This window comes from Diplotaxodon limnothrissa, linkage group LG1 (assembly GCF_057381915.1).
Source record: "Diplotaxodon limnothrissa isolate DT_005_m linkage group LG1, D_limnothrissa_male_GT1.1, whole genome shotgun sequence".
Taxonomy (NCBI): domain Eukaryota; kingdom Metazoa; phylum Chordata; class Actinopteri; order Cichliformes; family Cichlidae; genus Diplotaxodon; species Diplotaxodon limnothrissa.
Genome location: NC_140596.1, coordinates 12,541,146 through 12,560,141, shown reverse-complemented (window position 1 = coordinate 12,560,141; position 18,996 = coordinate 12,541,146). Strand labels below are relative to the sequence as shown.

The window sequence follows — 18,996 nt, the reverse complement described above, 5'->3', positions numbered from 1 at the left end:
GCACTATAAATGAAACAAAACAGCCTTGAACAGGTCCCTGTATGTTTAATGATGCAGTTTCCTCTACATCCACAAGGAGTCTCCATTCACTTTTGTTACTTCCTGTAATCTGCTCTTTGTTCTCAGCCACGCTGTGATGTAGCTATATTTTGAAAACATGTCTACTGTCAATTGTGAAAGAAAATCCTCACCACTTGAATGGTTCCTGATGGAGGTACACGATAGCCCCTTTTTCCCAGGGACTCCAGGTTTATCACACCCTGCCAGAAAACACATGGCAATCAAAAACAGGCAAACAGAAGTAACACACATGAGCTAATATGGTTTTATCTCTAGGCTTAGGGGGCTTTATTATTACTTTATAGAAAAAGAAATTTTACCATATATGGTGAGGGAGCGTTGTCATCAGAGACACTATAGAATGACACATCTGCAGGTAAGGTAAGGTGACTGGGGCAGAAGGATCCGCTGGCGCCGACCTCTGCTGTGAAACCCTCCACTGTCCCTAAAGGCTCCAGGCGGTAGTTCAGCACACACTCCTAATGGGACATAAGTTCAGCTTTAAAAATGTCACTCTTACTTTTCTACAGGTTGACACAGTTTTGGTTTTCACTTGAAAGTTTTAAAATCAGGACTTGTTAGACCATGTTTCACAGCTATGTTTTCATTTTTCTTTAAAAAAAAAAGTACAACCTGCAGTATGGTGGTTGCTCGAGGTTAAATCCCTTTGAGAATGTGACAGTTTAGGGATCCAAAAAGGAGAATCGGACTTGAGCTAATGTCAAAAACGATAGCTGAAGAGAACAGATGATTCTGTGTTTGTGTGCTATACCTCAAAGTTTCCCAGCAGGCTGAGACTGGCAGGTGGAGAACTAGCACTGAACAGCTGCTGTGACTCATCAGTGTACCCCTCTCTCTTTAGACACACCCTGTAGTAAAAAAACACATGCTGGATCAACACGTTTTTAAATGCGTTATGTAAATTAGGGCTGCTCAATTAATCGAATTTTAATCACGATTACGATCTGGGCTTTCAACGATCATTAAAAATGACTGAGCCGATTATTAGCCCCTCCCTCATTTATCCGCGACACCTTAAAGGCCGGTCCGTGAAAATATTGTCGGGCATAAACCATCCGTGGCGCAAAAAAGGTTGGAGACCGCTGATTAAGAGGACCCGAGGGAAGCTCGGAAAGCTAAGCAGAAGTTATTTGGAGAGGAGACTGACTGCTGTTGGTTGAAAAGAGAGTTTAAAAAAAAAAAAACTTCAGTGGTGTTGCACACTATTTTATATTATTTTTTTAAAGTCATTGTTAACCCTTTAAAGCCGGTCAGAGCAGCACGCTCCGTTTTGCGTAACTATTTTTAAATCCCTGTAGAACCTGAACCGTGTAAGCTAGCGCAATAATTTGTTTTGCATATGAAACCGGAGGAGTTGTACTTACATCTTATGCCATCAGCTTGTCCTCGGTCACGGTTTCGTTCCACATATAGCTTTGCAAAAATTGCATAAAAAGCGCTTGCAGGAACAAAAACATAATATTCCAGAAACACGCTTTGCCGTTCCTATCAGCTGGTCGTAACACTTCCCACAGTGAAATGATGCACATGCTGTTTTCTTTGCAAATTTGCATCATAGGATTGTTTTTTGTTTTTCCTGCAGTATATAAAAATTGCTGTATCTCCAAAATAAAACTATGAAGACACTCAAAATAAATTTCCTGTGGTGGGAAACTATTTTTTGCAACTTTATTGTATTTAAAGTTTCGAGGGATAAACCTCTTAAATTTCTCCAAGTAGAAATATATGTAAACAAAACAAAAGCGATTTTCAATTTTTTTTGTAGTTTATTGCACTTTTTTGCAATTTATGTAATTACTATGGACTTAATGCATACATATTATTAAAATATGGGCTATAACAGTTGTATTGATGTATAGCAACTTGAAATGCTCCCACAAATGGCACTACAGCATGTAAAAAAAAAAAAAAAAAAAGCTCTGGTGGACTTGGTTCTATAGTAGGTCTTAAAGGGTTAAATAAATATCGTCAAATAATCGTGATCTCAATTTCAGTGAAAATAATCGTGATTATCATTTTTGCCATAATCGAGCAGCCCTAATGTAAATGCCTAAAGGTATTTACATGGCACACATTTCTAGTGTGCCTTAATAGATATGAGTCTCAGGTGAGCTAAAATGATCTCAAACCGGCTTCCATCTGTGTATAAACACGAGTGGCAACTTGAAATGTTGGTTACTCTGAAATCCTAATTCATTTGAAGTGCAAATAAAGTGTTCAGGCCCACAGGTCACAACATAGAAACTTTACATATGACTCTTTCAATCAACCATATGTTTTTGGTGAAATATAAACAAATAATATCATATAGTGCCTTTTACCAACCAGAGCAAAACAGCTCTTTTAAACAGCTAAAATGACCTTTCACCCCCGAATACCAAACTCTTCAAACATCTGCTGTACAAAAAAGCAGCACTGAGCTTCCACCCACATTTGCTGTGTGTAGGCAGAGCCATGAATCTCTGTGTATATAAAGCCAGTTCAGTGCTGTCTGCCATTTTGAGCTGCGTGTGTGCATTTCTAGATGCAGTCACAGTACAGCAGAGCTTCAGCAGGTGGCACTGTGAGAGGAAAAGTCAGCAGAACGGGGCTGACCCAGCTTTAGCCCTCTGTGAAGCTGCTATGGTCTCATCTTTTCTCACACAGCCTGATTTATGCAACTGTTTATCTGAGGCTTTTGTATCCAAGGGTTCGGGTGTGATTAGGATCTGAATTTTCTGTACTTTACAATATAAGCTGTATAATAAACAAAATACCTCCATCTTCAAGTTTTTCTCGATATTTGTTACATATAATAAAAGCTGTGAGCCTGGAAAGTGAGCGAAACATGTAGGTTTTAAAAATCATGATGAAAAGTATGAGTAACTAGATCCAGATGGTACTGTAATCATCAGATAATGTGGGAGGTAACTGTAAGACAAAAGACTGCATTGTAACTAGTCAAAGCGCCCAAAACTTAGTTTCTTGTACAAAATGAGTTGGAAACTAGTAACTATAGTAACACAGATCCCAGGTGAGAAAATGTATACCTTTTCCCAGAGGCCCAAGGCAAACCCTTACAGCCAGCCACAGAGGTGTCCAGGTCAAAGTATCCTGTTTGACTTTTCCTCTGAGGAACCTGTAGCAGACACACAGGACACCATCAACACATATTTTTATTTATTTATATTTTTTATAGAGAGAGTGTCATGACCTGCATGTGTCAGCTTGCTGCTGGTGAGACTTAAGTGTGTGTGTGTGTGTTTACAGTATGTGTAAAAGTGATCAGAAGAAACTGTGATGATGAAACTTGTGACTGGTGAGATGCTGATGAGTCATTTAGCTTACGTATCGCCACGTGTGCACATCAACGCTGAAAAACTACTCAGTAGCCCAGCAGCCCAAAAAAAAAGCTATCCTAATCATCAACATTTAAAGTACTGTAGTATATTCATTGGTGAAGCACTGTGAGTAATGCTTCAACAAGAGGTGGTGAGCATGGTGTTATGACAAAGACTTGCATGGACTCTGACAGTGACTATTAAAGCATAGCTAAAACATTAGGTAAGCCTGCATCTGACTCAAGTGTCTTTTCCGCAGATGTTCAATTTTGAAGCTGAGAACTGTTTCAGTTAGAAGACATGAAGCTACTGTACATGAATGTGTGTGTGTGCTTGTGTGTTACTTACAGGGCTGGAGAGCAGAGGCAGGCCAGTGCAGGGGTGGAAGGCCTTGGTTGCTGTAGCGTCTAATGAGTGGCGATTCTGTTTCTTCCAGCTGTTGCAGGGACGCAGAGGGGAGGGACTCTGAGTACGCTGGGAGTATAGAGAGAATACATTAAAACAGCTTGCAAGTGGACAAGTGAACTTACATCATCTTCCTACCCCAGCTGAACTTAGAATAAAGCATGTTACTCTGTTACCTTTTTTTTGTCTTACATATAAAACTGTGATGAGCACAGGTGTGATACATTATTGATGACTAAAAAGGGTATCACACATACTGGACAATGCTCATTAGAGAAAGAATTGTCTTACGAGAACAGTAGAAGGTGGAGTCATATCTAGACTTGATGTGCTGGAGCATCCAGAATCTGAGGGTGCCTGGTTCTCATCCTGGAGGGTCGGGGCCTGGGCAGGTTTGCAGTTTTGCATCTGCATTTGCATCTGGGATTGAGCTTGAGGCTTGCTGTGGTCGTGGCTTCTGTTACAGTTCATGTTTGGGCTGGCGTAGTCGCAAGTCCAGTTCGAAATCTGGGCTTGCCAGGAGCGGTTTTCAATGAGGGGGGAGGCAGGGGGGGATTCATGGCTGCTGGGTGTCCTGACTCTGAGCTTTTCCTTTGGAGGAGTTCGTAAACGCTGACCAGCCTGTGCATGGGACTGGCCTCTGAATGAGGGTTCTTCAAGTGTAGACTGAGCACCATTTTGGGCCCGGGGAGAATGGCATTCGGAACCCCGATCAACTCGGGGCTTGTCTGTGCAAACAGGCGTGTGTGTGGCAGCGGTGTGCGTGCTGCCTCTGTGAGGTTCGTGGCTAGGTATGTGGCCGTTGGTGTAGCCGTTGGTGGCAGTGTGTGGGGCATGTGGGATGTGTGTGGTGTGCGAGTATGTGCGGACTGTGTGTGTCACTGTTGTTGTGTGAGTATGGTGCAGAGGGCTGCCGCTTCTGCTGTGCCGGGGGGACAGAGAGGGGACAGACAGTCTCTCCTGGATGAGCCTAGTAATGTCTTGAACTGCTTGGGCAATCAGAGAGCTGTCTGTATCCCTCTCCCTGTCTTTCTCCTTCTCTCTGTCTGACTCCTTCTCCCCGTTCCTCTCCTCTTCTCTGTCTCTTGTCTCAGTCATTTTTAGCCTCCTGCAGGCTGCAGGTTTAGGGGAGGAGCTTTCCCATTTCCCGAAAGAAGTGTCAGTCACAGGTGTGTTAAACGGGGTGGGCCACACATGTCCCACAGACTCATAGGGCGGTACCTCAAGCTCTTTGGTCTTACTGGCAGTTATATCATCATGGTTACTGCCCCACATGGCTTTGGGAGGGTTGTCAGAAGCAAAAAGGCCGGGAGGGAGTGGGGGTGCTGTGGGGTCACAAAAGTTGAGCCTCTGTGCAATACGGGCAATAACTTCCTGTCTCTCCTGCAGCAGGGAACCAATCAGTGGGTTTGTCTCAGGTGCAGCAGGCCTCGGGGAGGGGCAGCGGGGTGGCTCGGCCATGGAAAAATTCTTAAAAGCTCTCAGAGGCTCGGGGAGTGCACTCTTTGACCTCTCGTTGTTGTTGCTGGTACAAGAACCATAGTCTTCTACCTGTGTGGGTTCAGATGAACCATTGAGAGCTGAGTACAGCCACTTCCCTGCTTTACTTGTAGGAAGTGGGGAGGGGGAGTGGGAGCGGGATGGCGTGGGGGAGTGAGAGGGCCTGTGGAAGAGTGGGGAGCCCTGACGTTGGGGGGCGTTGCCCTGTGGGAGCTCTCCGTTCTGATACGAGTGATTTTCACCAGGCTCTTGGCTCTTCTTGCTGTATGGATGTGGCACAGATGTGTGAGGAAGGCTGTTAATGGGGATGTTGTTGATGGGGAGATTGGGAATGGGTAAACCATTGAGGAGAAGGCTGGACATTGAGTTGGAGCTCTTGCTGTACGTATTAGAGTTGTTGAGGAGGTTGTCCTTACTGGGGTCCTGGTTCTTTTTGAGGGTGGGCAGGCCACCATGGCTGTTAAGGTTTGGGTTGAGGCTGGGAGTCTTACTGTAAAGCGGAGGAAGGCCGGTATGGATGCTGCAGGCTAGGGTGGGATAGGTGGGCTGTCTGGGGAGCGACTGGACACGGACCTGCAGTGCAACACTCTGGGAAACATTGGGGACTGGGAATATGTGCTCTGAAGGTGGTTGGGAAAACTGCCACACCAACTCTTCATCAGCAGCACTGATCCTATTGGATGGAAAAATCCTGATTCAATAAACAGGGTCCCGTTAACTGTTAAGTTTAAAAGAACGTTCTGGGCTGTAATAACATTTTAGCTATGCACACAAACCTTACACATGTGTATATAAATGTGCAACTAACATAACTTTCGCTTTAGTGTGGAACTAGCACTAGTGTGGAAGCTTGACTGAACAGTCTTCAGCTCATCACTGTTAAAGTCTTCAGTGAGTGTTACATCTGACCTGTACAGGATGTTTCTGGGGACGATGCCATGTGAGGCGCTGAGCCAGGCGCTGAGCTGGGAGAAGAAGACGTAAGAACGAACAGCCAACAGCAGGGTCTTCTCTTCAATGAAACGGTCGCCGCTTCTAGAAAAAAAGAGAAAAAAAAATGGTGGAAGTGTGCCAGTATGTCAGGTTAATGAGAAAACGATGTGTATTTTTTTAATCTTTCACAGTGTTCCTTGTTCCTACACATGTGAGAAGGAAAGTAGGCCAATATGTCAGACTAATTAACTCCCTGAGTACCGCACCAATTATATATATTTTTTATTATTAATTTTTTGGATTTTTGACCATTGTTTTATTTTCTAGTTCTTTTAAAGCTTTTAACTGTGCTTTGTTTTTCTGTCCTTTTGGGGGTTTTTTGTTTTTTAACTAACGATTTTTCAAATTTTTGTTGTTGTTGGTGAAGGTTTTCCTTGTCCCCCAAATATAAAATAAAATGCCGTTTTTATGCAGCAGTTTTGTAAAACACATGATGTCATACTAAGAGGACTGTTATGCCCCATGTTTGGTCCATGTGCAACAAGTCTGCTGGTAAACAAGCACATGTTAATTATACTTAGAGACCCAACATACCATGTACATCCTTTCAAGTTTAGCAGCTGCAGTGACCCTTACAGACGTGTTATAAGTTTCTGCTGTTGTCCATTTGGCTCAGAGTGATGTCAGTTTTATCATCAGACTGTGAGCGTGAGGCTCTGTCCAGTCAAGTTAAAAAACGTTTGTAGCAAGATTATTGATATCATTTCCCTATCATTAAGGCATGAATAGCTCTGACAGTAATAACAATTTTGTATTCCATAAATCAAGTGCTTTTTCAGCTAGTCTCAACAAGATCAAACAGGGCTGAGAGCCAGTAAACAAGTTATGTTTGTGTTGTTTTTCTTCTTTGAAAAATCTGACTATTCTAGTAGCCTGAGCAAATAGTGTCTTGAACACTGTCAAATCTTTTTTTTTTTTTTTTAGAAAAACCTGCCTGCACAACAACTTCTTTGTGCTTAAGATGATTCTTCATCAGCAAAACCGAACATTAAAGTAAGCAGAGAGATAATGCTTCTTGTATAGTAAAAGAGGACAGTGTACGTTACGAAAAATAACAAAATAGACATTTACTTGCATTCCCCATCTTTAAAATGGTGTGTGTGTGTGTGTGTGTGTGTCATACTGTCTAGGAACAGCCTGCAAGGTCCATCTCTCCAACAGCAGAGCATCTTGTTTGATGACCGGGTCACTGATGAGATCACTTGGGGGGCACTCATCGCCATAGCAACAGTCTGGAAGGAGCATGACCTCGATCATAATGGGTATGTTGTTCCTCCAAAGTAGGATCACCTCAGAACGGGTACGCCTCGCCTGCCGACACTAGGCACACACACACACACACACATCCGTGGACAAAGGTGAGCGGTTAGTGTTCATTAGTGAATGTCAACACCAAAGTTAGGGGCACAGCAGGTAGAGAGTAAATATTGCTATTAACCTCTGAGTTAAAAAAAAAAAGAAGATATTTTTATCCTGCACGGCAGTCCAGTGACAGAGGGATATACTGTAGACTCAATTTATTAGCTAACAGCCTAACACAGCGGTTCGTTACAAAGTTACAACTCTGTTGCCAAAGTAGAAATAAAAATTTATTACAGAGCTTCATTATCTTTACTAATGCATCAGTACAGTGTGTATACCATCAAATCAGAGCAGCTTAGGTACCACTCACTGAAACATCCTGTTAACATGTTACACTTCATTCTGAATATGTAATTTTTTATGATAGCAGTTTTCTTTTGCTTTTATTGCACGAGGGCTGTTACCTAGTCTTACGTAAAACATTACTTTTCAACTGTCAGGAGTTAACAACATACAACAATAACTGAATGTGTTTAAATATTATTGTTTTGGTTTTTATAAATGCAAAAATAAAAGAATAAATTCAGCTGACAGTTAATTCTTAACAGGTCACCTGTTATGCTTTGAAATTATGTGTATATCTTTTTATTGTTGGTGTTTTTGAATGAAGTCAGCATACCGCATTCTTTACATTATTGGGTGCTCCTCTGTCATTGAGCTTAAACCCACAACACTGCAAAAAACATTATTATTTATTTATGTTTTAAACACAACTTTTGAGACAGCAGACTCAGTTCCCGCACATCTCCACTTTCCAATTTATCTTTGTTTGTTTGTCTGTCTTGGGTTATTATGTTGAGATGTTAAAACTATAAGATTAATGCGCAACTAATGGATACGACAATCTATACCTGAAGCGCTCAAAACGTCAGCTGTGGATTGGTATGACAAAATTTAAAAGGAATTCAGGGCAGTACACCAGATAAACTGGATGAACTGGTATACCGCCCAGCCTCAGGAAAGTCAACTTTTAGTTTACATAACAAAGACTGCATGAGTAACTGTGTACATTGACATTGCTTAAAGCAAGGAAAAATTCTGTGCCTGAAGGGGGACTGGAAGGTCATCCCACAGAAGGTTATCAGCGTTTTGTGCCTTTTACACCTCAATTCCTGATAAAATGTTTACTAAAGTGATGGATGGTGCAGGTTGTTAAAATTGAGGTGGATCTATCATTTGGCTACACGTAACATGGAGATTGGCTCTGTATCGACCTGTTAACCATTTCAGAAAGACAAGAACGCAATATAATTGTATTAAATGTGATCCCCCTTATGTTTACATGTAAGGTTGATCCAAACTGCAGATAAATGCATGAAGTCACACTCTACTCACTCAGAAACATTAAATTAAATTATAATGTATATTTTTTAGACCTTAAAAAAAAAAAAAAAAAATTATATATATATATATATATATATATATATATATATATATATATATATATATATATATATATATATATATATATATATATATATATATATATATATATACTTTTAACACAGATTTTCTAACTGGAATTTTATATTGTAGGTCAAGCTTTTTAACCAGTTGTTTAAAGCAACGCTCTTCGACCGTGTAACCACAGCACTAATTTCCATCCACCCTTTGCATTTCCGGTCAGATGGACTCTAACTGCCGTGTACTGCAGCTCTCAGTAGAGTCACTTGTTTACATTTGGGTAGCATATCACCAGTTGTACTTAATGGTTTGTTGTTTCCACGCTTAGTGGGAACAGTTTTCTTGTACATTTTGCAAAGCATTGCGGTTGGTTGAAGTAGTTCTCTTTTTAGGTACTAAATCATCATCTGAGGGTGACGCACAGCTCTCAGACATGCCTGGGCTTGTTTGATAATTGTGTCCATAGCATGACTATAGTAATAATATCTCCACATGGAATTTTTAATCATGTAAAAATCTGTAGCGCTATCAGTGCAGGTGATATGACATCAAACAGCCCTCGAGGCCACGTAACTACCACTAACTGCTGACCCACAGCGAACCAAATTAGGCCTATTTTACGAATACAAAACATAGGGCTCCTTTCAATATGTACATGCAGCCATATTCTTAATGTGGAACAGTTTAAAAAACACAAGCCTTTAAATGTAGGGTACAGTACCAGATAACTTTATGCCTTGCCTGGATGTATGAAATAAATCTTACCTGGGGTAGTTTGTCGCTGCATTCATGCTTGTGAAGAGGAGGCATGGCTGACTGGGCTGGTGGACAATGTAGCCCCTCAGTCCTGCCTTTCACAGAATACTCTGGTGTCCTTCCCTCTGTGATGAGTAAGGTCAGGAACACCAGGAACTCCTCCGCATCGTACTCAAAAAACTCCTCTGTTGCATCTGGACAAGACAAAGAAACAAAGGGTCAGCAGTAGCTATATGACCAGTGCACATTCAAACAAACAAATAATAATAATTTAAAAAAAAAAAAAGGGGGGGGGGGGGGGGGGGGGAAATCAGCTGGAAAAAAGTATCAATTAAAAAAAACAAAAACAAAATGTAATGTACCCACGGCAGAAAGCCACCTGTTCTGCCTGTTCAGTGTTGCATGCTTGAAAATGGCCATTTAACTTGGGCTGAAAAGACTTGCTTAGAGAAGGGGTGTGGGGCAATGCAGTGAATGACACAAGTTTTCCAGTTTGGCCACTTCAAAGGAATATATTTAGATCATCCATGTCAGCTGAGTTGTTGGGTGAAGCCACACTGATTGTTTCTTCTCTATGTGGCGTGCACATAAACATCAGCCGCACTGACGATGACATCATTAATATTCATTGGAAAAACATTTGCAAACAAAAGATCAACCAGTTACACGAGGAAATCACTCAAGAGAAATCATAAGAGTGCATGCTCCACCAGTTTGGCCAGGGGCTGTGGGTGGGGCTGGCACGAGAGAGCAGGACCTTTAACGGCGCTATTCCCCTCTGACTAACAGCTATACAAGAGCACAAAGGAGAACTAGATGTCACAGTAAAATTACAGCTTATGCTAAGTATTTGATTTCATTAAATGTATTTGATTCTCAACTACAAAAAGGTGCAGCTGGGTCAGTAAGATGATAGTCAACTAGCTCGCGTGTCTCCTGCCACAACAAAATTAAACAAATCCTGCTGTTTGTGTTATAAATGAGCTTAGACCTTAAGGAGGGTATTTTTAGCAAACAGCTGAAGAGCCTGTCTTAGTTCTCCATCTCCTGCTCTTCTCCAGAGAAAACTCCCAGAATCCCGCAGGAGGTCAGCTGATGCACAGCAGCACAAAGAATCATAGCTTTCTTTCTTCTGACTCACAGGAGTTGCCTGTACATATAACCTCTGCAGGTCTAAATAAGTGAGCCAGCAGCAAACCAAACTCAAGTCAAATTTAGGTGAAAACACTGCTCTCACTCTCTCTCTCTTCTTTGAAACTATGACTGTGCTGGTCCTCACAAGAACACAAGTACAGAAGCACATAAACACACCCTGTCCTCCTCCCACCACAGCGGGGCTGGGTAGAATAGAGTCCCTCTCAGCTGGCTATGCAGAAGTGTGAGCTATGAGCTGCTGCTGTATATATGTGTGAGTGCATGCATATCATAGCCAGCCAGTCGCACACATTCCACTCAGGGAACTCCTCCTACATGCCTTTGAGCTGGTGCTGCACGTGGAGAGAGACGCAGTCGCAGTCCAATACAAAACATGAGGAGGGAGGGAGGGGAAGAGGGGGTCTGTTAGCCAGCTGTAGGCTGAATAAAAGCAGGGTAAAGGAGATGGAGAGGGAGGCTATATTCACAGACAATCTCCTTTTCTTTATGGGCTGAATCAGAACTGTGTGAACAAAGGGAGTAGGAGACCAACAGTGAGCTAGAACAAGAGAGAAGAGACAGGAGCAATGGGGTAATGTATGACAAAGGTCAGCATTCAAGGACACCGTCTCTCGTATTTACATGAGGGCTGGTTGCACACACTGGGTATGGTGGGTTCTGGCTTGCTGATTTCCAACCAAGGTTTGATGTTCCCAGTTGGTCAAAGAGGCTCCTGGTACTACTGGGATCTGGGCTAAAGGTGACACTCGGGAACAAAATGAAGCATGGGCTGATGAATTGGCGTGGGGGGGGGCAGCGCTTAAGTGAGCAGAGGGAAAAAACAGCCTCTGAGAAATGGTTTGCTAACCCCCAAAAGCAGACACACACACACACACACAGCTCCCAATTCATATGTGCACAGTGGGTGTCAGATTACTTCGCTCTAGGGAAAGCTAGACTCGGGAACGCATACACCCCTAAAGCACATATTGCAAAAACACACATGAACGCTAACAAACAAGGACAACATGACACACAACATGCACACAAAGGACCAGTGGTGGAGGCTCTGGTTAAGGGGCCCAGGCTCTGTATGTGTAGATGAGAGCTGTCATTCATTAAAGGACTGCGCCTGAATAGAGCATTCCTATGAAGCCTACACACACACACACACACACACACACACACACACACACACACACACACACACGCACACACACACACACACACACACAAACACAAAGAGACACAACTTGAATCAAAGTTAGGAGATAATCAAGATACAGAATAAGACAAAAGAGGCTAAGGCGAAGAAAACCTTTGGACAGATGAAGTGTTCAGAAAGAATCCCATTTGTGTCCGATTTCTGCTACTTGAAAGGATTAAAAGCAGAACAAAAGTCAGAGTAAGGCATTTTTCTCATCTTGCTGGTACAGAGACTGATCCTTCTACATGGGAAAAACTCTCACCCAGAAAGCTCAACTCAATGACTGATGGAAGTAATGCAGTATCTTAAGAAAAATAATTATTTTCAACCCTCTCCTGTTTCTGGAGAAACAGGTTGGTATATTTTCCCTTCTCACATGTAGCATGTGGCAGGAAAAAGCCCTGCTCTCTGCACCGTGAATGTTTTAAAGGCATTCACACTACAGAAAATACACTGTGTGTTTTAAGGGGCCAGCATCATTGGGTGGTGACCTGAGACCAAGTTTTCCAGACTTAAGTCTACATGTTGTAGCTGTGTACTGTCAACAATGGGCAGTGTCAAGATTATGTGAAACAGCAGGTCTGTAGTCTACTTCTGCTTGTGATGCGCTGTTGTTGGTCCTTTAGCTTAGCCCCTGCTGTGGAGAAGACCAAATTAGATCTTCATAGACAAATAATGTATTTGAAGTGAAAACAAGTGTAAAAAAACAAAACAAAACCCCCAAACAATGAAAACTGTACAGTGCAGCCTATTTCAGTGCTTTTCACATCTACCTTCTTCGTGTTTAATGGTTTCATAACTCCTTCCTTTTCTTGGAAAACTTGGCTGTCTTTCCCTTTACTTATCAAACCAACTTTTTAAACTATCAGAAATGCCAGACTATGTGCTGGCTTTTTGCACTACAGCACACAAGCATGTCTGTGTAGGTTGTATACTCGAAATCCTACGCAAAAGACATAAATGATGCACAAGAAATTTTGCTTACAGCGAGGGAGCTGTCTGAGTAGTGTGTGGAAGAGGCTGTGCACATAATACACAAGAGTTGGCAGGTTAAAGACTGGGCAGTGTCTGATCATTGCATTAATCCAAATTCCATTTATAAAATCTGAATAATTAGTTTGACTGAATAGTATTATTGTTGTGGACAACGAAGGCAGCAGAGCTTCAACATCTAGTTGACTAGCTCTCACACGCACATGTGACCTTTAGAAACCTGAAAACTTCAGGGCTTTTTTTTTTCATATATCGTTTTAAGCTAATAAATATATATTAAAATTATTTCCTAAAGCTAGAGGCATGTAACAATGTTTTAAATCATACCTACAAATAGTTAATGTCACTTTAAAATTTATGTAACAGTTGTTTACTTGTCATTAAGCCTACAAGTTCAACGTTCAATCCTGCCTTTTCCTTCCCCTCATCTTCCGTTTACCCACTGGACCATGACTGATTAATTCCTGCCTCTCCATCTTTTCAAACGGTCAGTTTTGTCTCTCATTAGCTGATATGTTTGTATGCATACACTTTAAATTAATGTTTGTCTGAGATACATTATTCCTTTCTTCCTTCAATTTGTTTTTGGGTCATCTATGTGTGTAAATTATGTTCTTCAGTTTACATTAGACCTCTTAAATTGTTTGAAAGAAGTACCATAAGCAACTACTAACAGTGCTTGAGAAATGCAAACAGAAAACAATTGTGTGTTTAGGTCCAGTGACACTTCACTGATAAATGCTGCACTAAGCAAACCCAAACAGTAATACATGTACACATGATGGAAAATGTTATTTTCCTCTTTTCCATGTGCATGTGATCTCTCATCTGTCTCCTGATCATGTGTGATGTGAATTATGTAACAGGTCGGATTAAGATTCGGGCGTCTTATTATTAGACCTATGACCGCCTGCCACCAAGAGCAGCCTGAATCCGCCTACAGATCGCCTGGTTCAGCACACACACACACATGCACACAATCACATACACACCTCTCAGCTGTGTCCATCTCCTCGAGCCAAAAGATCAGTATAGAGTCATGTGGGATGGAAAAAGGCCTCCAGGACAAGAGCATAGGGGTCATTCTCGATAGCCAACATTGTCGTCACAGTAAAGTGCCTTAGCAACCTGTTCAGTGTGCCTTTTTTTTGTTGCATGTGTTGCAACAGATTCTTACACTTGTTTCTGTCTTTATAAATTATACAATGTAAATGCATTTAGTCTAGTAGAGCATTTACACTGTGTACCCAGTAGCTTTTTAAAAACACAAACAGATGGCATGAAAGAGGGAGCGAAAGACAGAATGTAAGAGACACACATTTAGATAAGATGACCCATTAATCCGCGCACCATGGCCACACAATCACTGCATAGTTGTGCCTCTTTCTCTGCTCTCTACACATACAAACATTCAAACACATACACTCACAGCTAATTAGAATGCTGAGTAAGTACCCATATGTCCACCATTCTCATCCTCCTCTGTACGGCCATTACTTTACCCGGTTTGTGCCTCTTCCAGAGTAGCATGGTTAAAAGAGACCTGCGATATATAAACAGTTACAATGGTGGGTTTTTTTTAAATAAATTAGGTCAGCATATGCTTTTAACAGTCAATTCAAATCATTCAGGCTTTGTTCTGTATGATGTTAATCAGAAGGGCTATCTCTAACATAGTCATCTCAGGTACACAGCTCCACCTTTGAGCACAGAAGCCCCACCCATCCCACTGTTCAAGCCTTCCAACTATGAGGGGCAGCCAATCAGAAGAAAGATGGGTTAAAAAAAGAAGCAAGCAAAACAGTTCGTTTTAGACAGAGGATTAAATAACTAAGCTAGATTTGTATTATTTTGATTTGTGAAATATGCAAAGCTCTGTTTTCTTTAACTAATAATTATTTTCATTACTGACCAATGAACAATTTTTTCTAGAATCCAGTTTTAATGAAATGCCAGAAAAACAGTTCCCACACCAAAGAGGCATCTTCAAAAATCTGATGCACAGAAGTTTGGTTTACTCTCTCTATTTTGCGTTTGTGTTTAAAAGAAAAAAGAAAAAAAAACAGCAACAACTAACTAAAATATTCGCTGCATTACCAAAAGTGAGATGGAGGTAACTGGAGACAAAAGCTGGTGCAAGATCAGTCACAGATCAAAGTTACAGTGGGAATTCAACAATGCAGAGTTCACCTACCTAAAGCTGGGGTACTGATTATCAAGGAAAGGATATATCTCACTCAAAAAAGAGGGGGGATAACATACTGCAGGGCAGCAGCCAGAGCTCACAAAGAGAAAGACGGAAGGTCTGTAGAGATACTGAAGGAGACAGATGACTGAAGGGGAAAGCGGAAACCTACACAGTTAGTTCAAAGGGGAGACAGGAAGTCATTTTAACCATGTTTTCAGTTAACTGTCTGTCAAGTGAATTTCATTCAAATGTTTGAACCTTGGAAAAAATTTCTTAAAAATAAAGCAAATTATGTGACATTTATCTCAGCAGAGTTCCTCTCAAAGAATACTCACAGGGACAGAAAAGAATAAATAAAAGACTCTGGAGATGAAGCAGCTCTTATAGATGAGAACAGCACATCAACACATTTCAACATATACCCTATGCACTGTGAGAGTCCAATTTTTACAGTGGGGATTTCCTTAATTTTATTTTAATTAATTAATTAAATTAAGTGAGTGTAACACTTATTTTGCAATATAGGGAAAAAACAAACAAAAAACCAGAAAACCCCCCCAAACATGATTCAACATTTACATAACAACAAAGATCTATCAGTGGGTGTTCCACTTGCCTTTGTATAAAACATCCACGTCTAATATTAGAATAAACTTAGAAGCAAGAGAAAAAGGAACAGTAAACACACACTTGCTTTGTTTAAGAGCACAAGTATGCTGTAAAAATAATAAGTATCTCATAGTAATAATTGATTTTCATCCACACAAGATACTACAGCTCTGACTGCTCTTACAGGCTGAGACAATTTTCTCAAGATGAATATGCAATAAAACTCTGAACAAAGATCTGTACAAGTGGACCCATTTCTGGAGACAAATCAAGGAAACAAAGACACAAGTGGGTATTTGCAACTTACAAAAGTTCAAATGCCCAGTCTTAGTCCTGATGTTTAAAATCTTTTGAGGTTTTAAATTGATAAGTGTAAGACATTTGATTTTTTTGGGTCTGCAGACTTCAGATAACCAGCCAGCCGGGAGGCATTGCATTAAGGCAATTTCCAGGCAGCTTCAGTGCAGCAGCAGTCTGCTGGGCTCACTGAGGTGTGTCAGCTTAACACACAATGATATCTAACTCCTTCTGAATGGAGCCAAACATAGAAGGTTCAGTCTTTCCTATCGCAAAATTTCTTATTATGATCGGGTACAGCAGTGGATGTCCTTGATTCTTGAACAGTTCAAAGTAAAGGGTTTTTGGGGTTTTTTTGGCTGCACTTACACCTCTTAGTCATCACTGCAGGAAATATAAATTAAAAATGTGACGCAGTAATGAGCTCACCTTCAATCATGCATGGACTGGACACAGCAGATAGTGCCAAAAGCTCAAGGGCTGCAATATATACGCAGTTGTATTTTTAAGCCAAAGCTTTTCTCAGAAAAACTAAACTTCTATCATGTACAGTATGCATTACTGAAAGGATTAAAATAAAACAAAACATTGATTTCGTGTCACATGACTTTTAACTGTGCATCAGTAGAGGAAAAATAAATAAATAAACACAAATCTAACACTCGTTTCTGTTTCACTCATAAAATACGAGTGAGAATCTACTGTGCTGAATGCAGTTTCATTGAAATGAGAGATTAAAAAAAGCAGCATACATCACATCTTCTTTGTCATCTTTGCAAGAGCAATCAACACCAACAACCAAAGGAAGCAGCACCACAACATGTGACATTATGCACTACTGGTGCACAGCATAACCTTCATCTAACAAAGCACCATCATTGCTTCTCAACAAACCCAACAATGCTCAAAAGACATTACAAAATGAAAATTTTCATTATCTGGACACAACTGTCCTCTGGATTTTGAATGGTAAAAAACACCAAGGCTCTCTTTTGAAATCAAGAATTTTGCAGTCCCGATAGAGATATAAAGACACACTCACAGCTGCATTTTTACAAGACAGTTCTTCTATGCTAAATGCCTTTACTGCAGCCCCCAGTGTGATAAATATAGACACAACTTGGTAAGCACTCCTTTTCTGTTTTTTTCTCACTCTTATTTCAAAGTGAAGGTTCCCACAACCAACTATTTGATGACTTTGTAATGGTGTCTGCTATGAAAACCCATATTAGAAACTGCTAAAGTAGAGAGTGCCTGAAGTCATGTGCTATTAAAAGATAAGAATAATCATCAGTATTTCAAAAGTGTGAGAAAAGTTCTAACAGCCACAAGTTACTTGTTAAAATGCTGACATCCATGCAGTTCTCTGTTCCTTTTGATTTCTACATATTATAACTGTTATGCTGAGCTAACTCTGTACAAGTATCACAGTACAGACAACTTTGTGGACTATTTCTACAGGGACTCCCATGAAGTCCACCACAAAGCTATGCTTATGCAAGCAGCCTGATGTCCACTGTGCAACTACCTCAAAAAAAATGAAGGCATGCTTTTCAGCCTTAAAGTATACAAATGCACTGGTGGCAAAGCAGGTGGCAGTTTTGAAATGTCAGCAGCTCTTGCGAATGCATTTCTACCACTATGGGAATTGTTCACAAGGCTGCCCCCCCCCTTTTGTTCCATAATTCTGCAATGTGACTGATTATATTTGGAGACCAGGTGGTTTTTACAAGACCAAATTAATTATATCTATTTCGCTTTACATCTGAAGGATCACGACTATCTGTCCCGAAATCTAATATAAAAAACAAAAAAGAACCAAAACAGACCTTCACTATTCTTCCCAAACAAGAAGTCACAAAGCAAGTGTCTGTTTTTGTAGTCAGCTCCGACTTTTCATTACATGAGTCATGAAGCTCTCATGTTAGAAACATCAATGTTGTCTTAGAGTTAGATGATCTCCACAATGTGAACGACCAACTGTCTCCAAGTAAAGGAATAATTCATGTATGAGTTAGAAAATGAGAACAAAGCACTGAACACAACTGTCATGGCATACAGATGTTCCACTTTAAAGCTTTGTAAGAGATTAAGAGGGACCTACTAGTTTATGCCAAAAGAAAACTGACACAAGCTGAACAGGCAACAAATTGCAAAGGGAAATCCGGAGATCCTCTGTGAACGAGGCCTTTCTGTATTCTCAAACTCCCAAGGATTTGGAAAAACTGCCTTAGGTCTTAATATTGTTTGACCAATATGCAATACTTCCAAACTATAATATATATATATATATATATATGAACAACAATGTTGTTTCTCCATTTCACAGCAATAACACAAGTTTCTGTGCGTTAAAAATAACTACATTAGAAAAGTATAGTGAATATCACAGCTAGAAATGAGCTGGGTATCAAGATGTAGGTAAAAAGGAGACCTTTCATATAATATAGGCTGTTTGGACCAGGCATTTATTCCACATGGTGATGTCACCCTTGCACTTTTTTTTTTAAAAGGTTTTCTCCAGTAAACTGTCAGAAAACTCATCAAAAATCCACAGTACCAATGACTGTTTCTATTCCTCTGCATTAAAGACATTATATTGGTGAAGTGTTGCGAAACTATGATATATCCTGTAATGCTGATGCGTGAATTTGGTTATAAAAAAAAAAATACTTGTGCTGAACAAAAACAGGAGTTTGGATTTAAAACAGTTTTGGTTGACCCAAATACTTTGACACTTTGTTGCC

The 18,996-nt window shown here is 40.6% G+C and overlaps 1 protein-coding gene across 1 annotated transcript in view; it reads right to left on the bottom strand.

The window, feature by feature from the left end:
• Positions 1-18,996, bottom strand: part of atosa (atos homolog A) — a 35,583-nt gene that overhangs the window by 1,794 nt on the left and 14,793 nt on the right. Inside the window, exons 2-10 of the mRNA XM_085366084.1 lie at positions 9,831-10,015; positions 7,423-7,619; positions 6,216-6,341; positions 4,098-5,979; positions 3,750-3,875; positions 3,111-3,199; positions 833-929; positions 381-539; positions 192-260 (exon numbers count right to left, since the gene is read on the bottom strand). Of these exons, the coding sequence (XP_085222210.1) occupies positions 192-260; positions 381-539; positions 833-929; positions 3,111-3,199; positions 3,750-3,875; positions 4,098-5,979; positions 6,216-6,341; positions 7,423-7,619; positions 9,831-10,015 (2,930 nt within the window). The remainder of the gene's footprint in view (positions 1-191; positions 261-380; positions 540-832; positions 930-3,110; positions 3,200-3,749; positions 3,876-4,097; positions 5,980-6,215; positions 6,342-7,422; positions 7,620-9,830; positions 10,016-18,996) is intronic.